The sequence below is a fragment of the Bos indicus x Bos taurus genome, chromosome 24 (genome assembly GCF_003369695.1).
Source record: "Bos indicus x Bos taurus breed Angus x Brahman F1 hybrid chromosome 24, Bos_hybrid_MaternalHap_v2.0, whole genome shotgun sequence".
In the NCBI taxonomy this organism is placed as follows: domain Eukaryota; kingdom Metazoa; phylum Chordata; class Mammalia; order Artiodactyla; family Bovidae; genus Bos; species Bos indicus x Bos taurus.
The window spans coordinates 1,055,975-1,070,729 of record NC_040099.1 but is presented as its reverse complement, the minus strand read 5'-3'; the positions used below and the strand labels follow the sequence as shown (position 1 = coordinate 1,070,729).

Below are 14,755 nucleotides of genomic sequence, written 5' to 3'. Positions count from 1 at the left end.
CAGAAATGTACGGACCTCTAAGGACACCCCTAACAGAAAAGGGAACTCACAGGTGTGCAGACCCATCTTTTTCAACTTCAGGCACAACTGGCAGGTTTACTGTCAATGGCTTTTTAAAAGAACCTCAGCAAAGTTTACTTAGAAGTAAACAAACTCTTCCTAATTGTGATTTTTGGGCTTCCCAGGTGGCGCTACTGGTAAAGAACCTGCCTGCCAATGCAGGTAGACATAGAGATGTGGGTTTGATTCCTGGGTCGGAAAGATCCCCTAGAGGAAGGCACAGCAACCCTCTCCAGTATTCTTGCCTGGAGAATCCTCATGGACAGAGGAGCCTGGTGGGCGGCGGTCCGTAGAGTTGCAGAGTCGGACACAACTAAGGCAACTTAACATGCATGCAATTCTGATTTTTCACTTAATGCCTATCTCTACCCTCTGGCTCAATGCCCATGTAGCCAAGCATGTCTGCCAACACTTGGTTCAGTCTGTAAGCCTCTTGCAGGCTGCTCAGAGGTGCTGCAGGAGGAATGCACACCTGCCCTTTAGAGAAATCGCATGCTCAAAGTGGTTCCAAATGGGAGAACTTTAAACTGGCACTGCCAGGGCTTGGAGGTGGACCTGGCGAGAACAAAAGCATTTACATTCAACTCACAGATGTCTGAGGTGATTTTCATGAGCAAGAAGTGGCACCTGGGTGTGCAACAAGGGAACAGCAAGAAAGGGTGGACACCAGCTGCACCTGCCCAGAAGGCCCTGCCAGGCTGGGGGTGCAGAAGCTGGAAAGTGGGACCAAGGGGTCCCCAGCGGGGCTCCCAGGGCAGGGGACACAGCAGCCCCTTCAGGCAGCTCTGGCCAGACCAGTGCCTCCCAGGTCCTCCAGAGCCGGTCCCCAGGCCGCGGGCGCTGAGGGTGCCATCTCCATAGCACTTGTACTTGAACACAAAACCGAGAACAACAGCGACTGCAAAGTCTATAGAAAATATTGAGCAGGAAGATGAATACCCAAGTGTGCACCAGAAGAAAGGATTTGGCACTAAAGGGACTTTGAAAGTGGTAAGCTTCTTTGGGTGTATTTGCCCCAATAATCCACAGAAACAACAGTAATCTAAAAATAGTCTTGTTTTCTGTCCTAAGCTCCTTTTAACTTCGTTAGTCATCACCAATTCTTAAAATAAAACCCGTGTAACGTCTCTCCTAGTAGCAGCTATAAACACACCTCGAGCGGGGCCGGAGGACCCAGAAAGGCGGAAGGGGCGCCGGGGGGCCGCGGGCGCGGGGACGAGGCCGGTGGCCCCGCGGTGGCCGCAGGGCCGGCCCGAGGCGGACACGGGGGCGCGCTGGCCGCGGAGCTGCGCCGCCGCCTCCGGGACTCCCTGCGCCCTGGCGCGCGGCCACCGTGGTCCGGGCAACGGCATTAAACAGAGGGAAACAGACGGGACACCGTCACCCGGGCGGGGGAATGAGGGGCGCGTTGAGAGCAGACAGGAAAAGAGCTTTTCTGGATGGAGTGAAAATTATTTATTGGAGGAAGAGGAGGAGGAGGCGGCGGCCAATGGCCGAGTGGCACTCCCGCCCCGAGGGGTCCCGCAGGCTCCGGGGCCGCAGGAGCCGCAGGAGCCCCGCGCCCCTGAAAGCCCGAGAGGGGCGGGCGGAGGGGGCGAGAGTCAGCCTTCCTTTTGACACAACTCTCCAGACCTCCCTTCGCTCCACGCCACGACTCGGCCTCTCCTCCCGGCCCGTTCCCCTAGTGGGGCGGGCACTCGCGCCGACAAACTCTCCAGGCAAAACCCGAGCCCGTAGACTAGGGGGCCGGGGACTCACCAGCGCATCTTTGCAGAGGGAGGCGGGGGCGGGGGGAAGGGGGAGGGGCGGGGCGCCCCCTGGCGGCTGCCAGCTCCGGACGCACGTCCCGCCCCCCGAGTCCCCGCCCCCCAGTCTCCGCTTCCCCCACCTTTCTCCCCCCCCGCCCCGCCTCCCTCCGTCCCGCGTCCTCGCGACCCTACCCCCTCGGTAAGCGCGAGCGGTTCCCCCTCTTGGGCCTCCAGCGTCCTCGCGGGGTCTCCCAGCCCCAGCCACTGCGTCCCCGCGGGGTCCCCCCCGGCCCTTTGCCTGGGGCTCGGGGCGCCTGGCGGGCCAGCTCCCAGAACGTGCGCTGACCCACAGGTAATAACACCAGGAGTGTCCTGACCCCCACCAGACCCCCAGGGGAGACCCCCAGGGGAGACCTGCGCCCAGTCAGGCCGACTCCACTGGGATGAACCGACAACCGCGGTGGTGACGTGGGCATCCCCCCGCAGGGCGCCTTCCTGTTGTTTAATGTCGCACCGAGGGCAGGGCAACCCCCCCCCCCCCCCCCGCACTGGGTCAAGCGTGGCATCCCCCTTTCCCCGGGTGCCGGGCGTGGAGTCCTTTGGGAGCACCCACCCGCGAGCCGCAGGCCTCTTGGTCCCTGCGGCAGACACGTCTTCTGCTTTGGGTTTATTTTAACCCACATAGGGTGTCGTGCAATATATTTATGATTCTTAAACACCAGACATTTTAACTGCCCCAACACTCCGTCCCTTCCATCCAAGGCCAACACGAAGATATGGTCCCATTTTGGCCGCTGAGCTGCACCAAGAAGCAGGAGGGCTTGAAAGAGGAAAGAGTGAAGTGAAACGGCCGCTTGGAGAGGCCTCCCCCGCGAGGCGAGTGGACCAGCCCCCGTCGGCTGGAAACCCCAGTCGCGCCCGTAAACCGCCCTGGCCCTAGGGGCCGGCCGGGGGCGACGGCTGGGAGCCCGGGGAGGGGCTCGTGGTTCTCCACGCCCCACCCCCCCTCCCCGCCGCCCCGCGCCAGCCAGCCGTGCAACAGGCAATCTGGGTCGCTCAGATATTTACAGAAGAAAAATGACAGTGACTCCACGTCCCGGGACTGCCGTGCAATCTGTTAGTAATTTAGCGGGATGGGAATTTCCTTTCTCGGGCCTGCCAGTGGAAGCGCTTTTCCAAATTTCCACAGCGGGGGAAGCCTGCGATTTTACATAATGACTTCAGCATGCAGGGCTCTCTCGGCACCCCCGTCGGCCCCCCTCCCCGCCCCGCCCCGCCCCCCTCATTAAAGCGCAGTGCGGTTCTCTCAGGACACCCGAGTGGACCCAGGCGTCCGGGCCGGGCCGCGCGCCGGGTGCGCCCCAGCCTCTCCGCATGCACCCCTGTCCGCCCCCCTTGCGCCCCGCGGGACGGGCGAGCGGCGGCCCGGCGCGGGGAGGGGCGGCCGCTCGGCGGCTGGTCCCCCGGGCCCAGCGCCGGCTCGGGCGGGCGGGGGCGTGATGTCACGGCAGGGAGGGGGCGCGGGAGCGGCCGGGCCAGCGGGGAGGCGGGGGAGGTATTTTCCAGCTTTAAAAAGGCAGGAGGCAGAGCGCGGCCCTGCGTCAGAGCGAGACTCAGAGACTCCGAACTCGCCGGCACAGTCACCGCGCCGGGGAGGGCGGCCGGGCGCGGGGACCGGGGCGCGGGCGCACACCTCCGAGCCCCGGCCACCGCCACCCTGCGGGGCTCCCGGGGCCGCAGCCCGGCTCCGCCACGCGCGCACACACCCTCCCACCACATTTCTCTGGGGCGCGCGGGCTGAGCTGAGCCCGGGCCGGAGCACGTCGGCCAGGGGAGAGGGGGCCTTTCGCGGGAGACCGGACCCCGGGCGGCAGCGCGAGGCGCCCACTTCTCCCGCTCCTCCTCCTGCTTGCCGCCGCCGCCGCCGCCGCGTGGATGCCAAGTACCAGTTTTCCAGTCCCTTCCAAGTTTCCACTCGGCCCTCCGGTTGCAGTCGGCGGGAGCGGAGAAACTTTGGGGCCCTCGGCGCCCGCCGGCGGCACCATGAAGTCAGCAGAGGAAGGTAAGCGGGCGCAGCCGCAGTCCCCCACCGCGGCCCCCGAGGCGTGGGGGCGGCCCCGCACCCTGAGCCCCGCGCCGATCCCGCCTGCGCCCGGCGGGCTCCCGGCCTGGGGAGGGGCGAGCAGGCCAGTCTGGTGTCCGCGCGCGGGGAGGGGCGCGGGCAGCCGAGCGCGCAGCGGGCGCGCTGCAAAGATTGGGAACCGGTGTCCCCCTGGTGTTTCCCCAGAGCGGCCCTGATTTCGAACGCGCCTTCTTGCCAATAGGTGTCTCCTCTTCTCTAGCGCTGAGTGCGCGCACTTGGCCTTCGCTGGTGCAGCCGCTCGGCAGATCCCGCTGTAGAAACTCGGTTCATATGCAGGCGGCTTGGGGACCAGCGAGGTTAGGGCCGACAGAGCCACAAAGGAAGGACATTTTGGGGAGAAGCGAGGCTTCTTTAGGAAAGAGGGATGGCCCGGTTTCTTCCCCAGTGGGGCCGGGCCACCCTGTAGCCTCGAAGACCAGCCGTACAGTGATGTGGGGATCTCTGCTCCCCTCTACGAACTTAGAGGGGGGCGGATTCTCTCCAGGCACCGGGCCACGGGAACCGCTCCGTAAGGCGCCGCCACGCCGATGGCTCGACCCGCAGAACTAAAAGCGATGAAAGGCGCGGTGGGGCGCAGCCCCTAATTCAAACCAGTTTGCAATCTTGTGGATTTGAGAGTTCCAACCGTAGATGTTTCAGGACAGTCTGGGAAGGGCCTGCCGAGTTTCAAGCTACTTTTTCATAGTCACAAGGATGGCATAAGCGTCTGCCCTGAAGCCGGTGATGGCGAGGCCGCGACTGATAGTCTGCTGGCGACCCTCCTTCGTGCAGCCTCGGGTCCACAGCCCCTCACATTCACCCCTCACCCGCCCTTAGAAACCGCCACCATCACCCCGAACTCCCCCACCACCCTCATTAGCCGGGAGCAAAGGGGTGATTAGCCTCCTGTGAGGGGCCACCGGGGCCAGGGCTCTGGTGGAAGCCAGAGACACCTTTCCAAACGCCTTATCAGCGCTGAAGTACTTTGTCTAAATTATTTTAAGAAAACTGCCAAGGCTGCCAATGTGTAATGAGTACTCATATTTTATAAGGGCAGACATCCTTCTGGGAAGTGCTAGAAACTAAATGCTACTGCTTCCTGCACGATTCTAATAAATATGACGGCCCCACTTGCATCACAGCTGCAGTTTTCAAAGACTGCCTGCTCTGGAGAACTTCTTACCGTCAGCAAACATGCGCTCAAGACCCTACATTCAATGTAAGAACGTCATATGGGGGTCAGGGCCTTGATGTCTTATGTTATTTATATGTAGTTTTAATCAAGGGAAGATATATATTAGCATACACCTTATGTTTCTTACCATTTCATGCCAATTTAGAAAATGTTTAAATGTAAGCAGTAGATAATGCTTACAGGACGAGCTGTTACTGTCAGAAAAGTTTTAAAAGTTGTCGAGATTTTGATTTTACATCTTTGGACACTTTACATCAAAGTTTCCCCACATATTTCTTACCACTGCTTTTTAAATATGTGGGCCTTTCAAAGTTTAGATCTCTTTACTTGAGCAGTCGGTGGTCTGTCGTCAATAAAGGGTCCTTTTTTTTTTTTTCTCTTACAAGAAGAAAAGACATCTATGAGGGGGTGATTATTTGTCCTGTTTCCTACGTAAGAGAATACATTCTAAGGCGCCAGTGCTGAGACAGCTAGCCAGGCGCGGTGATACCCTTCGACTAAACAAATATCGGTGCATGTATCAGGACTGCAGAATTAGGCCAACCAGAAAGCATGATCTAATCCTTCATACAGACAGGAGCGGGGTGTGAGAGGCAAGAGCCCGTCTGCAGGTCCACGCCTGCCTTGCTCAGGGCTGGCGGAAGGATCTGGCCTTCCCCGCAGGCCAGACTGGGCTTTGGTTGCCCATCTGAGAATCTGAGGGAATCCCCAGCCTTCCCCTCCAGTTTAATGAGCATCTGGTCAAAGCTCATTAGGCCTGTTGTTCGGGAAGGCCCTGTGCTTGTTTTTCCGCGTGGGGAAGGCAGAGAAATGCGGGCCTTGTAGGTACGCCCACCACCCATTCAGAAGTTGCTCCACACGGAATGCCTGGGGCGCTCCAGGACTGAACAAAGCCCGCCCTGTTCTCCCGCCTCGCTCCGCGTCGTCTCCTAATCCAGATTAGAAAGGCCCCGTGGCCGCATCGCTCGCAGGGCTGGAGGCCTGGGCCCCGAGCACACCCGCCGCCGCTGGGAGGAAGCGCCAAGCTAAACATTTCCATCAAGACAGGAGTGTCTGCTGAATTGGCAAATAGCTCCAAACCATTTACAAGACGCAAGGCACTGAGGGTGCTGGTGGGGGACCAGTTAGAAAACGGCCCCCTCTCGGGCGACCTTGGTGGGGGGTCAGCTTCTCCTTGGGACAAAGCAGACCTGAGTCCTGACCCTGGGGGACTCGGGTCCACCGGGAAGGATAAACCCACTTTCTCCAGGACAAAACAGTCCAGAGAGACGTTTTGGTGTAAACAGTGGGTAGAGGCTGTTAGGTTTGTGTGTAAGTTTTTGGCGAGGGTGATAAAGTGGCTGAACTTAAAAAAAAAAAAGAGAGAAAAATGAAATGCTGTGGCTTCTGAACGGAAAACAGAACTTCCATTTGCCTGAAGGTCAGCAAAAAAAGCAAACTAAAACAAAACAGCCCTCCAACATACATCTCAAAGTTGGGACTATTATTAGAAACTAAATCAGGCCAAAGTGAACTATAGTTTATCACGAGAGAAAACCAGCCGTTTGAAAAGGTCCTGAGAGAGAAGAGGTTTGGGGGGTGTCGGGTGACTCCCAGGTTCTCTGCTTCCGGAAAAATTGGTCCCCAGGGGCCGAGGGCCTGCAGGAGAGGGGAGGACGCGACAGGCTGGATTAGCAGCAGAGTCGCAGAAACGGACCATTGAGCACCGCCTCCTTCCCCCGTGGGCGATCCTCTGCCTCCCCCCCCCCCCCCCCCCCCCCCCCCCCCGCCTTCCTGACCACCTTTCTCGGGCTTTTCCAGATGTTGCTTTCACGGGGCGCCAAGACCCTGGGGAAGTAGAACGGCTGGGAGAAAGTCCAGTTGGGCCGGGGGCGGGCTGGTCTCAGGAGGGCCTAGCTCTACACGGACTTTGTGCGCACACGCTGCTCTGCGCCCCGGCCTTGGGTGTCACCCCCGCGGGCTCCCCCTCTTCTCGCTCGGCCTGGGGGAGCTCTGGGGTTATTCAGGGATGGTTGGCAGGCTACTCGTGGGCCCACAGGCGTTTGCACGCGTGTTTCAGTAATTTGAGGGACTAAAGTGAGCGGGGTCACAAAAAGGAAAGGTAGCTAGTTGGGCATCAGCCTGCCCGTAGCAGGCCGCGCTGGAAGGCTGCGCCGCCGCCCGGGCGTCCCCACGACCTCCCACCTCCTGACTCTCAGGGTGGGGCTGGGGGGGCGGGGTGGAGATCTAAGCTGCCCGGGCCGGAGCGCAGTATCGTGCGTGCGGGTTGGGGGAAGAAGCTGCTCCTCTGAAAGCCGGCCCTGCCATCCAGGGGGTTCTGAGCCGGCCCGGCCTGCGGGGCTCCAGCAGGACGGAGGTGGGGGCTCCCCGACCCAGGGGCGGGCGGCAGCCTGGAGGTCCCTTCGGCCGCTCAGCGGAGCCGCTGTGGTCAGGGCCGCGCGTCCCGGGCTCTGCGCCCCTCCCTCCAGCCCCCTCCCCGGTGGAGCCGCCGATGCCGCTCGCTGCGCCCGCCTCCCCGAGCGAGGTTGCGGGCTGGCGGGGGTACACCGCCAGGTCCCGTCCGCACTCCCAGCTTCTGTCCACCCGACTCCCGCCGCAGGGGTTCTAGGGCCGCGGGGCGGACGGAGGTGGCCGGAGACCCCGTGTGCCCCTCTGGCACCAGTGCACCCCCCGAGCGCAGATCCGGGAGGCACCCGGGGATCTCCCTCGCGCTGGGGGGCCGACCCCGAGAGCTTCCCTGGGGGGGCCCCCGGGCGCGGGTGGGGGCGCGGGGAGCCGGGACACCAGTGAAAGGCGTGCGCTCCGGCTCGCGGGGAGAGTTTATTTAAAACTCGGAAGCCGGCGGCCGGCGAGCCGCTTGTTTATGTAAACCCGGAAACAGCGGGGGGAGGGGCGCGGCGGGGGAGGGCCGGGGGGGAGGGGCGCGGGAGTCACGTTACCGAGGACGCGCGGCCGAGCCCGGGCGCAGCCGAGTCCCGGCGGCGCGACCACAGGTGCCCGCGGCCCGCGCCCGATCACGGAGCCCGGCCCGGGACCCCGACACTAGACCCCGACCAGGAGCCCGACCCCGCCTCGACCCCAGACCCCATGAGACCCCGGACCCTGAATCTGATCCCGACCCTGACCTCGGACCCCTGACCTAGGACTCGGAACCCGAGCCCCGACCCCCACCCTGGACCCCTGACCTCGAACCCCGACTCCGGCCCTGGCCCTCTGACCCCCGACCCAACATGACGGGGCTGGAGGAGGACCAGGAGTTCGACTTTGACTTCCTCTTCGAGTTTAACCAGAGCGACGAGGGCGCCGTCGCGGCCCCCGCAGGTGGGTGCGCGGCCGGGCGCGGGGCGGGCGGCGGATCCGGGTCGGGAGGGGCCGGTCTGGAGGCGCGCCCGGCTCCCGCCCCTCTGCCCGGGGCGCCCCCCCGGCCTCCGTCCCACCCTCCGCGGCGCCCGGGCAGAAAACAGGTCCAAGCTGAGGGGCGAGCGGGGCGGCGGGGGAGGCCCTCTGGGGTCGTAGGGTCGCCTTGCCAAATGGGCTAGGCTCCGGGCGCCGTCCCGCTGGAGGGGCCTCCTCTTTAGGGCGCGGTGGGTACTGTTCCTGCCAGGGGACAGGGCGCCAGGCCCCGGACGTGGACGTCCCGCGGGGCGGGGGCCAGGAGCCCCTACGTCTGCCCTCCAGGCTCCTTGTGCCCTCAGCGCTAAAACCTCCCGCCCCACCAGGAAAAGTCCCAGGGGAACCAGCCTTCAGGCCCCGCGACCACCGAGTTCCCCGGCCTTTTCTTTCTTTCATTTTCTCTTCTCTGTCAAAAATAAAGGTTCTACTTAAACAAGCAGCTGATGCAGGAACCCTCCAGCCCCCGGGACTGGGTGCGTGCTCTCCAATAGGAATGAGACGTTGAGCAGTCACCCAGTTTTGCAGGAAGACTGGGCCTGAGCTGGAGGCCGCCCCAAGTGGAGGGCGCCCGGAGCCCCTCCCTGCAGCCTGGCCCCCCACCTGTCTCTTGTGTCCCCTGTCAGCCTCCTTTCTTGTTTGTCTGCAGGACACTCTCTCTGGCCCTGCCCACGTGGCGGGGAAGTGGTGAAGCTGAGCCCAGCAGCTTGGCACCGTTGGGTACCCAGCTCTGCAATGACTGTATAATATTTTCCGTATCATTCACCACCCCTCTTTTAAAACTGCAGCGTCCTGCTCGTTTTTTTAAAAAACAAATGTTCCAACCAGGCCAATGTGGCCTGAATCAGTCCTCCCTGGATGGCCTCCCTTTTCCTCTTCTGGGCTGTGGGTCCCCAGGCCTTTGGGTGGGTGGGAGCCAAGGCAGGCGAGGGTGGGAGAGCGTGGCAGTTTTCTGAACAGATGTGAGGCTCGAGGTGGAGAAATGGGCCCCACAGGCCTTCTGTACTCGCTTGGGTTTGGCTGTCTGGACGCAGGTCCTGGCTGGGCTGTCTGGGCTGTTTCCACTAGCATACTTTCTCCCTTGGTATCCAGCCTCCTTTCCAGTCTTCTTAGCAGATGTATCTGACGAGAGGCCTGATGTGTGAACTGCTCCCCTGACCACTCCAGGGTGTGAAAGCCGGGTGAGGACGGAGTGCCACGCACATCCGGTGTCCTCAGGCTCTGCCGCCCCAGAAGGCAGGCCTGGTCAGAGCAGAGGCCTGTGCTTGGGAGTCCCCTGGAGTGGGGGGAAGGCCTCACAGCCCCCTCGGTCTCTGTGCATGTCTGCTCCCGTGACAGCAAACTGAGCAAAATTCTCAAGGTGCTCCTTCAGCATCGTTGCCAAGTGTATACCCCCACCCACCCCAGCCTCCAGGGACCACAGTCCCAGGAAAGCCTCCTGCAGGAAGGCCTCTGGGATACCGGGCCTTGGTGGAGGGACGTCAGGCAGCTGGAGGGAGCTCTGGGCAGAGACGAGGTGGTGCCTTCACTTTGTCATGGCATTAGAAGAAAGCATCCCTTTTTATCTATCTATGTGAGAGACACTCATACTTTTTATTACGACTATCTTAGAGCAGGTTTTAGGTTTACAGCAGAATTGAGAGGAAGGTATCGAGATTTCCTGTGTACCCCCTGCACCCACAGGCACAGCCCCCCAACCATTGACATCTCCCCTAGATGGGACGGTTGTTACAGTCAATGAACCTACATGGACACATCATCGTCCAAAGTCTGTAGTTTACATAATGTTCCCTCTGGGTGTTTAATCCTGTGGGTTTGGATGAATGTGTAACGACACATGTCCACCATAGTGGGGTCATTCAGAGCGCTTTCACTGCCCCGCCCCTGTTCATCCCTGCCTCCTCAGTCCCCGACCACTGACCTGGTCACTGTGTCCCTAGTTTTTCCAGAGCGTCCTGCAGTTGGGACGCTGGACGCAGAGGATGCAGCCTTTTCAGATTGGCTCCTTTCACTCAAGTGACACTCAACTTGCGTCTCCTCCAGGCCTCTTCCTGACTTGATGGCTCTAGTGCTGAATAACATCTTTTGCCTGGATGGATCACAGTTTATCCATTCACTTAACGAAGGACATCTTGGTTGCTTCTAAGTTTCGGAAGCTATGAATAAAGTACATTCTTCTTGTTCTTATTAATTACTAACATTACATTGTAATTATTAAGTTAATGGTTACATTGTTATATTAAATTCTTCAGCTCTTAATGGGTGACAGAAATGACTTCACATTATTTCAGGGATGAACTTGGACAGAAATAAGTGAATGACTGACCAACTCTGAAGTTGATTGTGAAGCGAGGTGACAGAGCTTGGGAGGCGATTATACTCAGCCCAGAATGGGCACTTTCTCAAAAGGATTCGGCCTTGCCTGACCACAGGGCCCCTCACCCTCACCATTCTGAGTGAGAGTGGCATATTCTCACCTGTCACCTGTCGCTCACGCCACCTCTTGCTCTAGAGTGCGTGACACCCCCGCGTTCGAGGAGGCCTGGGTGCTGGGGTTCCTTATGTGCAGAGAGCTTGGCAGGTGCAGATAGTCAGTCACCATTTGTTGGAAGAAAGAAAGCAAGCAGAGTTTTAAAAATAACCCACCCTGGTCTGGGCAGGGTGTTGTTTGCCCAACAGGGGCTGCCCTGGCCCCTCTGGGGAAGGAGGATGGCTGGGGGCTTCCCTCCTGGGGGGGCTTCCTGCTGCAACTTCCCTCTGGGTCTCAGGAAATAGCTGCTCTGCTGTGGGCCGGGCGGGCGTGGCCCTGCTTCCCGCCCCGGGCTCCTGTTTTCTAAGTTATTTTGGCCGCCCAGCTGGGGCTGTCACCCTGGCAACGCAGGAGGAAATGGGCGGGGCCTCCTGGCGGCCTGGGGGCGGGTCCCTCACCGTGCCGGTTGGGGGCCCAAGATTCTTGCGTGAAAGGGGACGTTTCCTGAGAAAAGGAAGACTTGGAGTTTTTATTCAAAGTGCCCTCTCAGTGATGGTGGTGGCCTGGAGACCCCAGAGGCCCACGTGTTCTGCTCGCTCGCGGCCCTCCGGGCCTCGGGCCCAGAACCCAGCGTGCCGGCCAACCCGGGGCCACGCAGGCCGAGGGCCACACTTGCGCCTCCAGCCGGCAGGCCCACGCCCTCAGTTTGCTCAGACTTCCAGAGACACTCCACCAGCGGGGTCTTTGTCCGGAGGATGTTTTACTCTTCCCGTGGAGTTTGTCGAAGGAAGCAGCCGGGGCGAGTCGGCCTGGGGATGTCTTGGCCCCTTAGACGAGGGGCCTGGAGGGGAAAGACCTGAGGCGCGAGGCTGGGCTTCGGAGCCGTGGGCCTCGGGAGGCTGAGACGGCCGGCTGCTCTGCCTCTGGAAACGTCTGCCTTGCAGGTGGCGGACTGGCCCTCAAAGCTGTGTCTGTCCGTCACCCGGGGGCCTGGCCGCCCCTGCTCAGTCAGCGGCTCCCCACAGAAAAGTCCTGGCGAGGAGTGGCTTTGTTTTGCTTTGTTTGTCTCCACTACCTGCGAAGCTATAATCTAGCCCTGTGGGGCCGCGCCCGCCACCCGGGAGAGGAGGCCTGGCAAGGCGTCGGGAGGCCTGGCCTGGCTGCCAGGCTGCTTCCAGTTCTATTTCTAGCTTCGTGTCCTGTGGTTCAACCCCAGCAAATGCTGAAGGGGATGTTCCTTAAAATGAAAAACAAAAGTCGCGTGTCGTGTTGCCTCTCAGGGTCTGTGACCGACAAGGGGGCGAGGTGCTGTGACGATGCAGCCACGGTGGGTGTGGGCGAGCGCGGCCGGCAGTGCGTCCGCGTGCCTGCTGCTCCCCAGGAAGGGCGAGGGGTCCTGACCTCACTGGCAGGGAGGGTCCGAGCGGTCAGGAGCCTGCAGGGACGCAGTTGGCCATAGTGGAGGTACACCCGGCAACTTTTTTGTTGATCGTTCAGTGAAGTGTTAGTTGCTCAAACGTGTCTGACTCTGCGACCCCGGGGACAGAAGCTGGCCAGGCTCCTCTGTCCATGGGATTCTCCGGGCAAGAATACTGGCATGGGTTGCTGTTCTCTCTCCAGGGGATGTTCCCGACCCAGGGATTGAACCAGGGTCTCCTGCACTGCAGGCAGAGTACCGGTTGTTCAGACCTAGCACGACTGAGTGGTTCTGGAATGAGTGGTTTTCCAGAATGAGAGGAAACACTCCTCCCCACGCTGGTCTGGGACGTGCTGTGGGTGGAGCTCGCTGTGGGCTCTGGACGGGCCAGGAGCTATGCATTGTCCCCTGGCTTCACACTGGCATCCAGCTCTGTGTCCACCAGGAGGACGGGGTCTGCCCTGGAGGCGAGGCCGCATCTGTCTTCAGAGATGAGGCACGGTTTTATGAATGTCCGTTACGTTAAGGCTTCTTGAATAGGCTCTCCCTGGTATTCGCCTAGACTCCTGCGCTGTGAGTTAATGACCCTCCTTGGCGGGCGGCCAGGCTCTGGAGGCAGCGGCAGAAAGTGCATATCGTGGGTGCTGAGCCCTTTGGTGCTGCCTGACGTGACGTGAATCAGCCTGGGCATCTCAGGATTTTAAGAAATTCGCTGAAAATATTTCCACCCCATGTAAATGTAATCCCTTTGAATAGTTAAATAACTCAGATTTGAATACAGTTCAGGTGGGAAATAAGCCCAAATTGGGTGGGAGTGGGGCAGGGGGAGCGGGGAGATGCCCCCCAGGGCGGGCAGGCCCAGGCGGCTGGCAGCAACCTGTGGGCGTTTCGTCCTGCAAGGGAGGTCTTCGTCCCAGGCTCCGGCTGAGCTCAGAACAAAGTTTAGGCACTTAGGAGTTTCGCTTCATAATTTATTTAATTAAGGAAAACTTGTGCATAGGGGGTCTTGTTTGTGTTCTAAAAGCCTCATGCCTTTCTTTTCCTCATTGATCCATGGTTCTCTACAGACCTGGGTTAAACAGTGGCCCTCCTTGGAGCCTCTAGGGGTCTGACCCTTGCTCCAGTCTCCCCTAGGACCACGGGCCGTGGCGGAGTCCTGCGGGCAGGTGGTCGTGGGGCCAGGACTCGCTCTGCTAACTGTAGGATTTTTCTTCGAATTCTTGAAATTACCTTCCTGCCAACAAATGGTAGTTCAGGGGTCGGATCAGCCGTAAGTCCTAAAATAAAGGACAGATTTCCGTCATACTGTTTGGCTGAGCGGGAAGCATGGGATCTGTTCCCTGGACCCCGTCAAGGCCCCGCGGGCTCTGGGAGCTGGAAGTGGCCTGCCAGCCCGTGGCGCCTGGTTTGCGCTCTGTGTGCCCTGCCCGTCAGCCTCCTGCTTGGGCTCCCCTCCTGGAGTTGGCTTCATTCTTTAAAACGAAGTCCCTTCTTCGCTGAGTGCTGCAGTCTGTGTGCTGCACACGGACAAGAGCGCGGTGAGCCACGGTGGCCCCAGAGCCGAGGGGTCTGGTCTGGGCCACGGTCACTCCTCCTGGGGCAGCCAGGCCTGGGGGCCACGCCCACCTGGTAGCCTGCGTGGTGTCCTGGCCACCCGGACAGGGCCGCCTCCAGGACGGACGTCATGGAGGCGCTGGAGCACGTTTGCCTAGCAGCTGCTGCCCCCGGGGAGGGGCCCCCACAGTGCTGGGCCAGGCTGGCCTGTCCTCTGCTTCCGGGCACCGTGTGACCACCATGCTGGCAGAGGGGCCTGTGTGTGGGCGGGGGGCAGGGGCCAGGGTGGGCGACCCCACCCCCTGAGATGGAGCCAGGTGCTGCGCCGGCGGTCGAGAGGACCCGCCTGGGAGGAAGCCGGTCCTCGATGACCTCCGAGGCGCCTTCGTGACTCACCCGTGGTCTGGGGACACACCGAACATGGCACAGCCACGTGTTGAGAAATCCCTGCGTGTTAACAAATTAACACGATTTGTTAATATTCTGCACGTTGATCACGGTCCTCATCACATCTCACTGTCCAGGTGGTACTGCTCGACACTCCAGCCGGTTGGCCGGCCTGCTTTTGATTGGACTGGTTGATGTCTGACTTCCTACCTGAAGCCTCGCCAGCGCTGGGAACAGTTGTTTGTTTTCTGAACGAGCAGCTCTGGTCAGAATGGTCTGGAGAGTTGGGCCACGGTGAAGGGGACCTTCCAAATTGGAGGTCTGTTCACGAGGCTGGGACGTCCACGGGGTGTGCACCTCACGGTGGCCAGAAGGGGCCCTTGGTCCTGCCTGGTGCGTCTGCTGGACGCCT

At 60.7% G+C, this 14,755-nt stretch overlaps 1 protein-coding gene across 3 annotated transcripts in view; it reads left to right on the top strand.

The window, feature by feature from the left end:
- Positions 1-3,422: 3,422 nt before the first annotated feature.
- NFATC1 (nuclear factor of activated T cells 1) overlaps positions 3,423-14,755 on the top strand; it is an 87,132-nt gene continuing 75,799 nt past the window's right edge. The window contains exon 1 of one of the 3 annotated variants that reach the window (XM_027525794.1): positions 3,423-3,870. In XM_027525794.1, coding sequence (XP_027381595.1) covers positions 3,744-3,870 — 127 coding nt within the window. In that variant the 5' untranslated portion in view covers positions 3,423-3,743. Of the gene's footprint in view, positions 3,871-8,069; positions 8,447-14,755 lie in introns of those variants that run through there. The other 2 variants (XM_027525796.1, XM_027525795.1) reach the window with 2 other exon arrangements.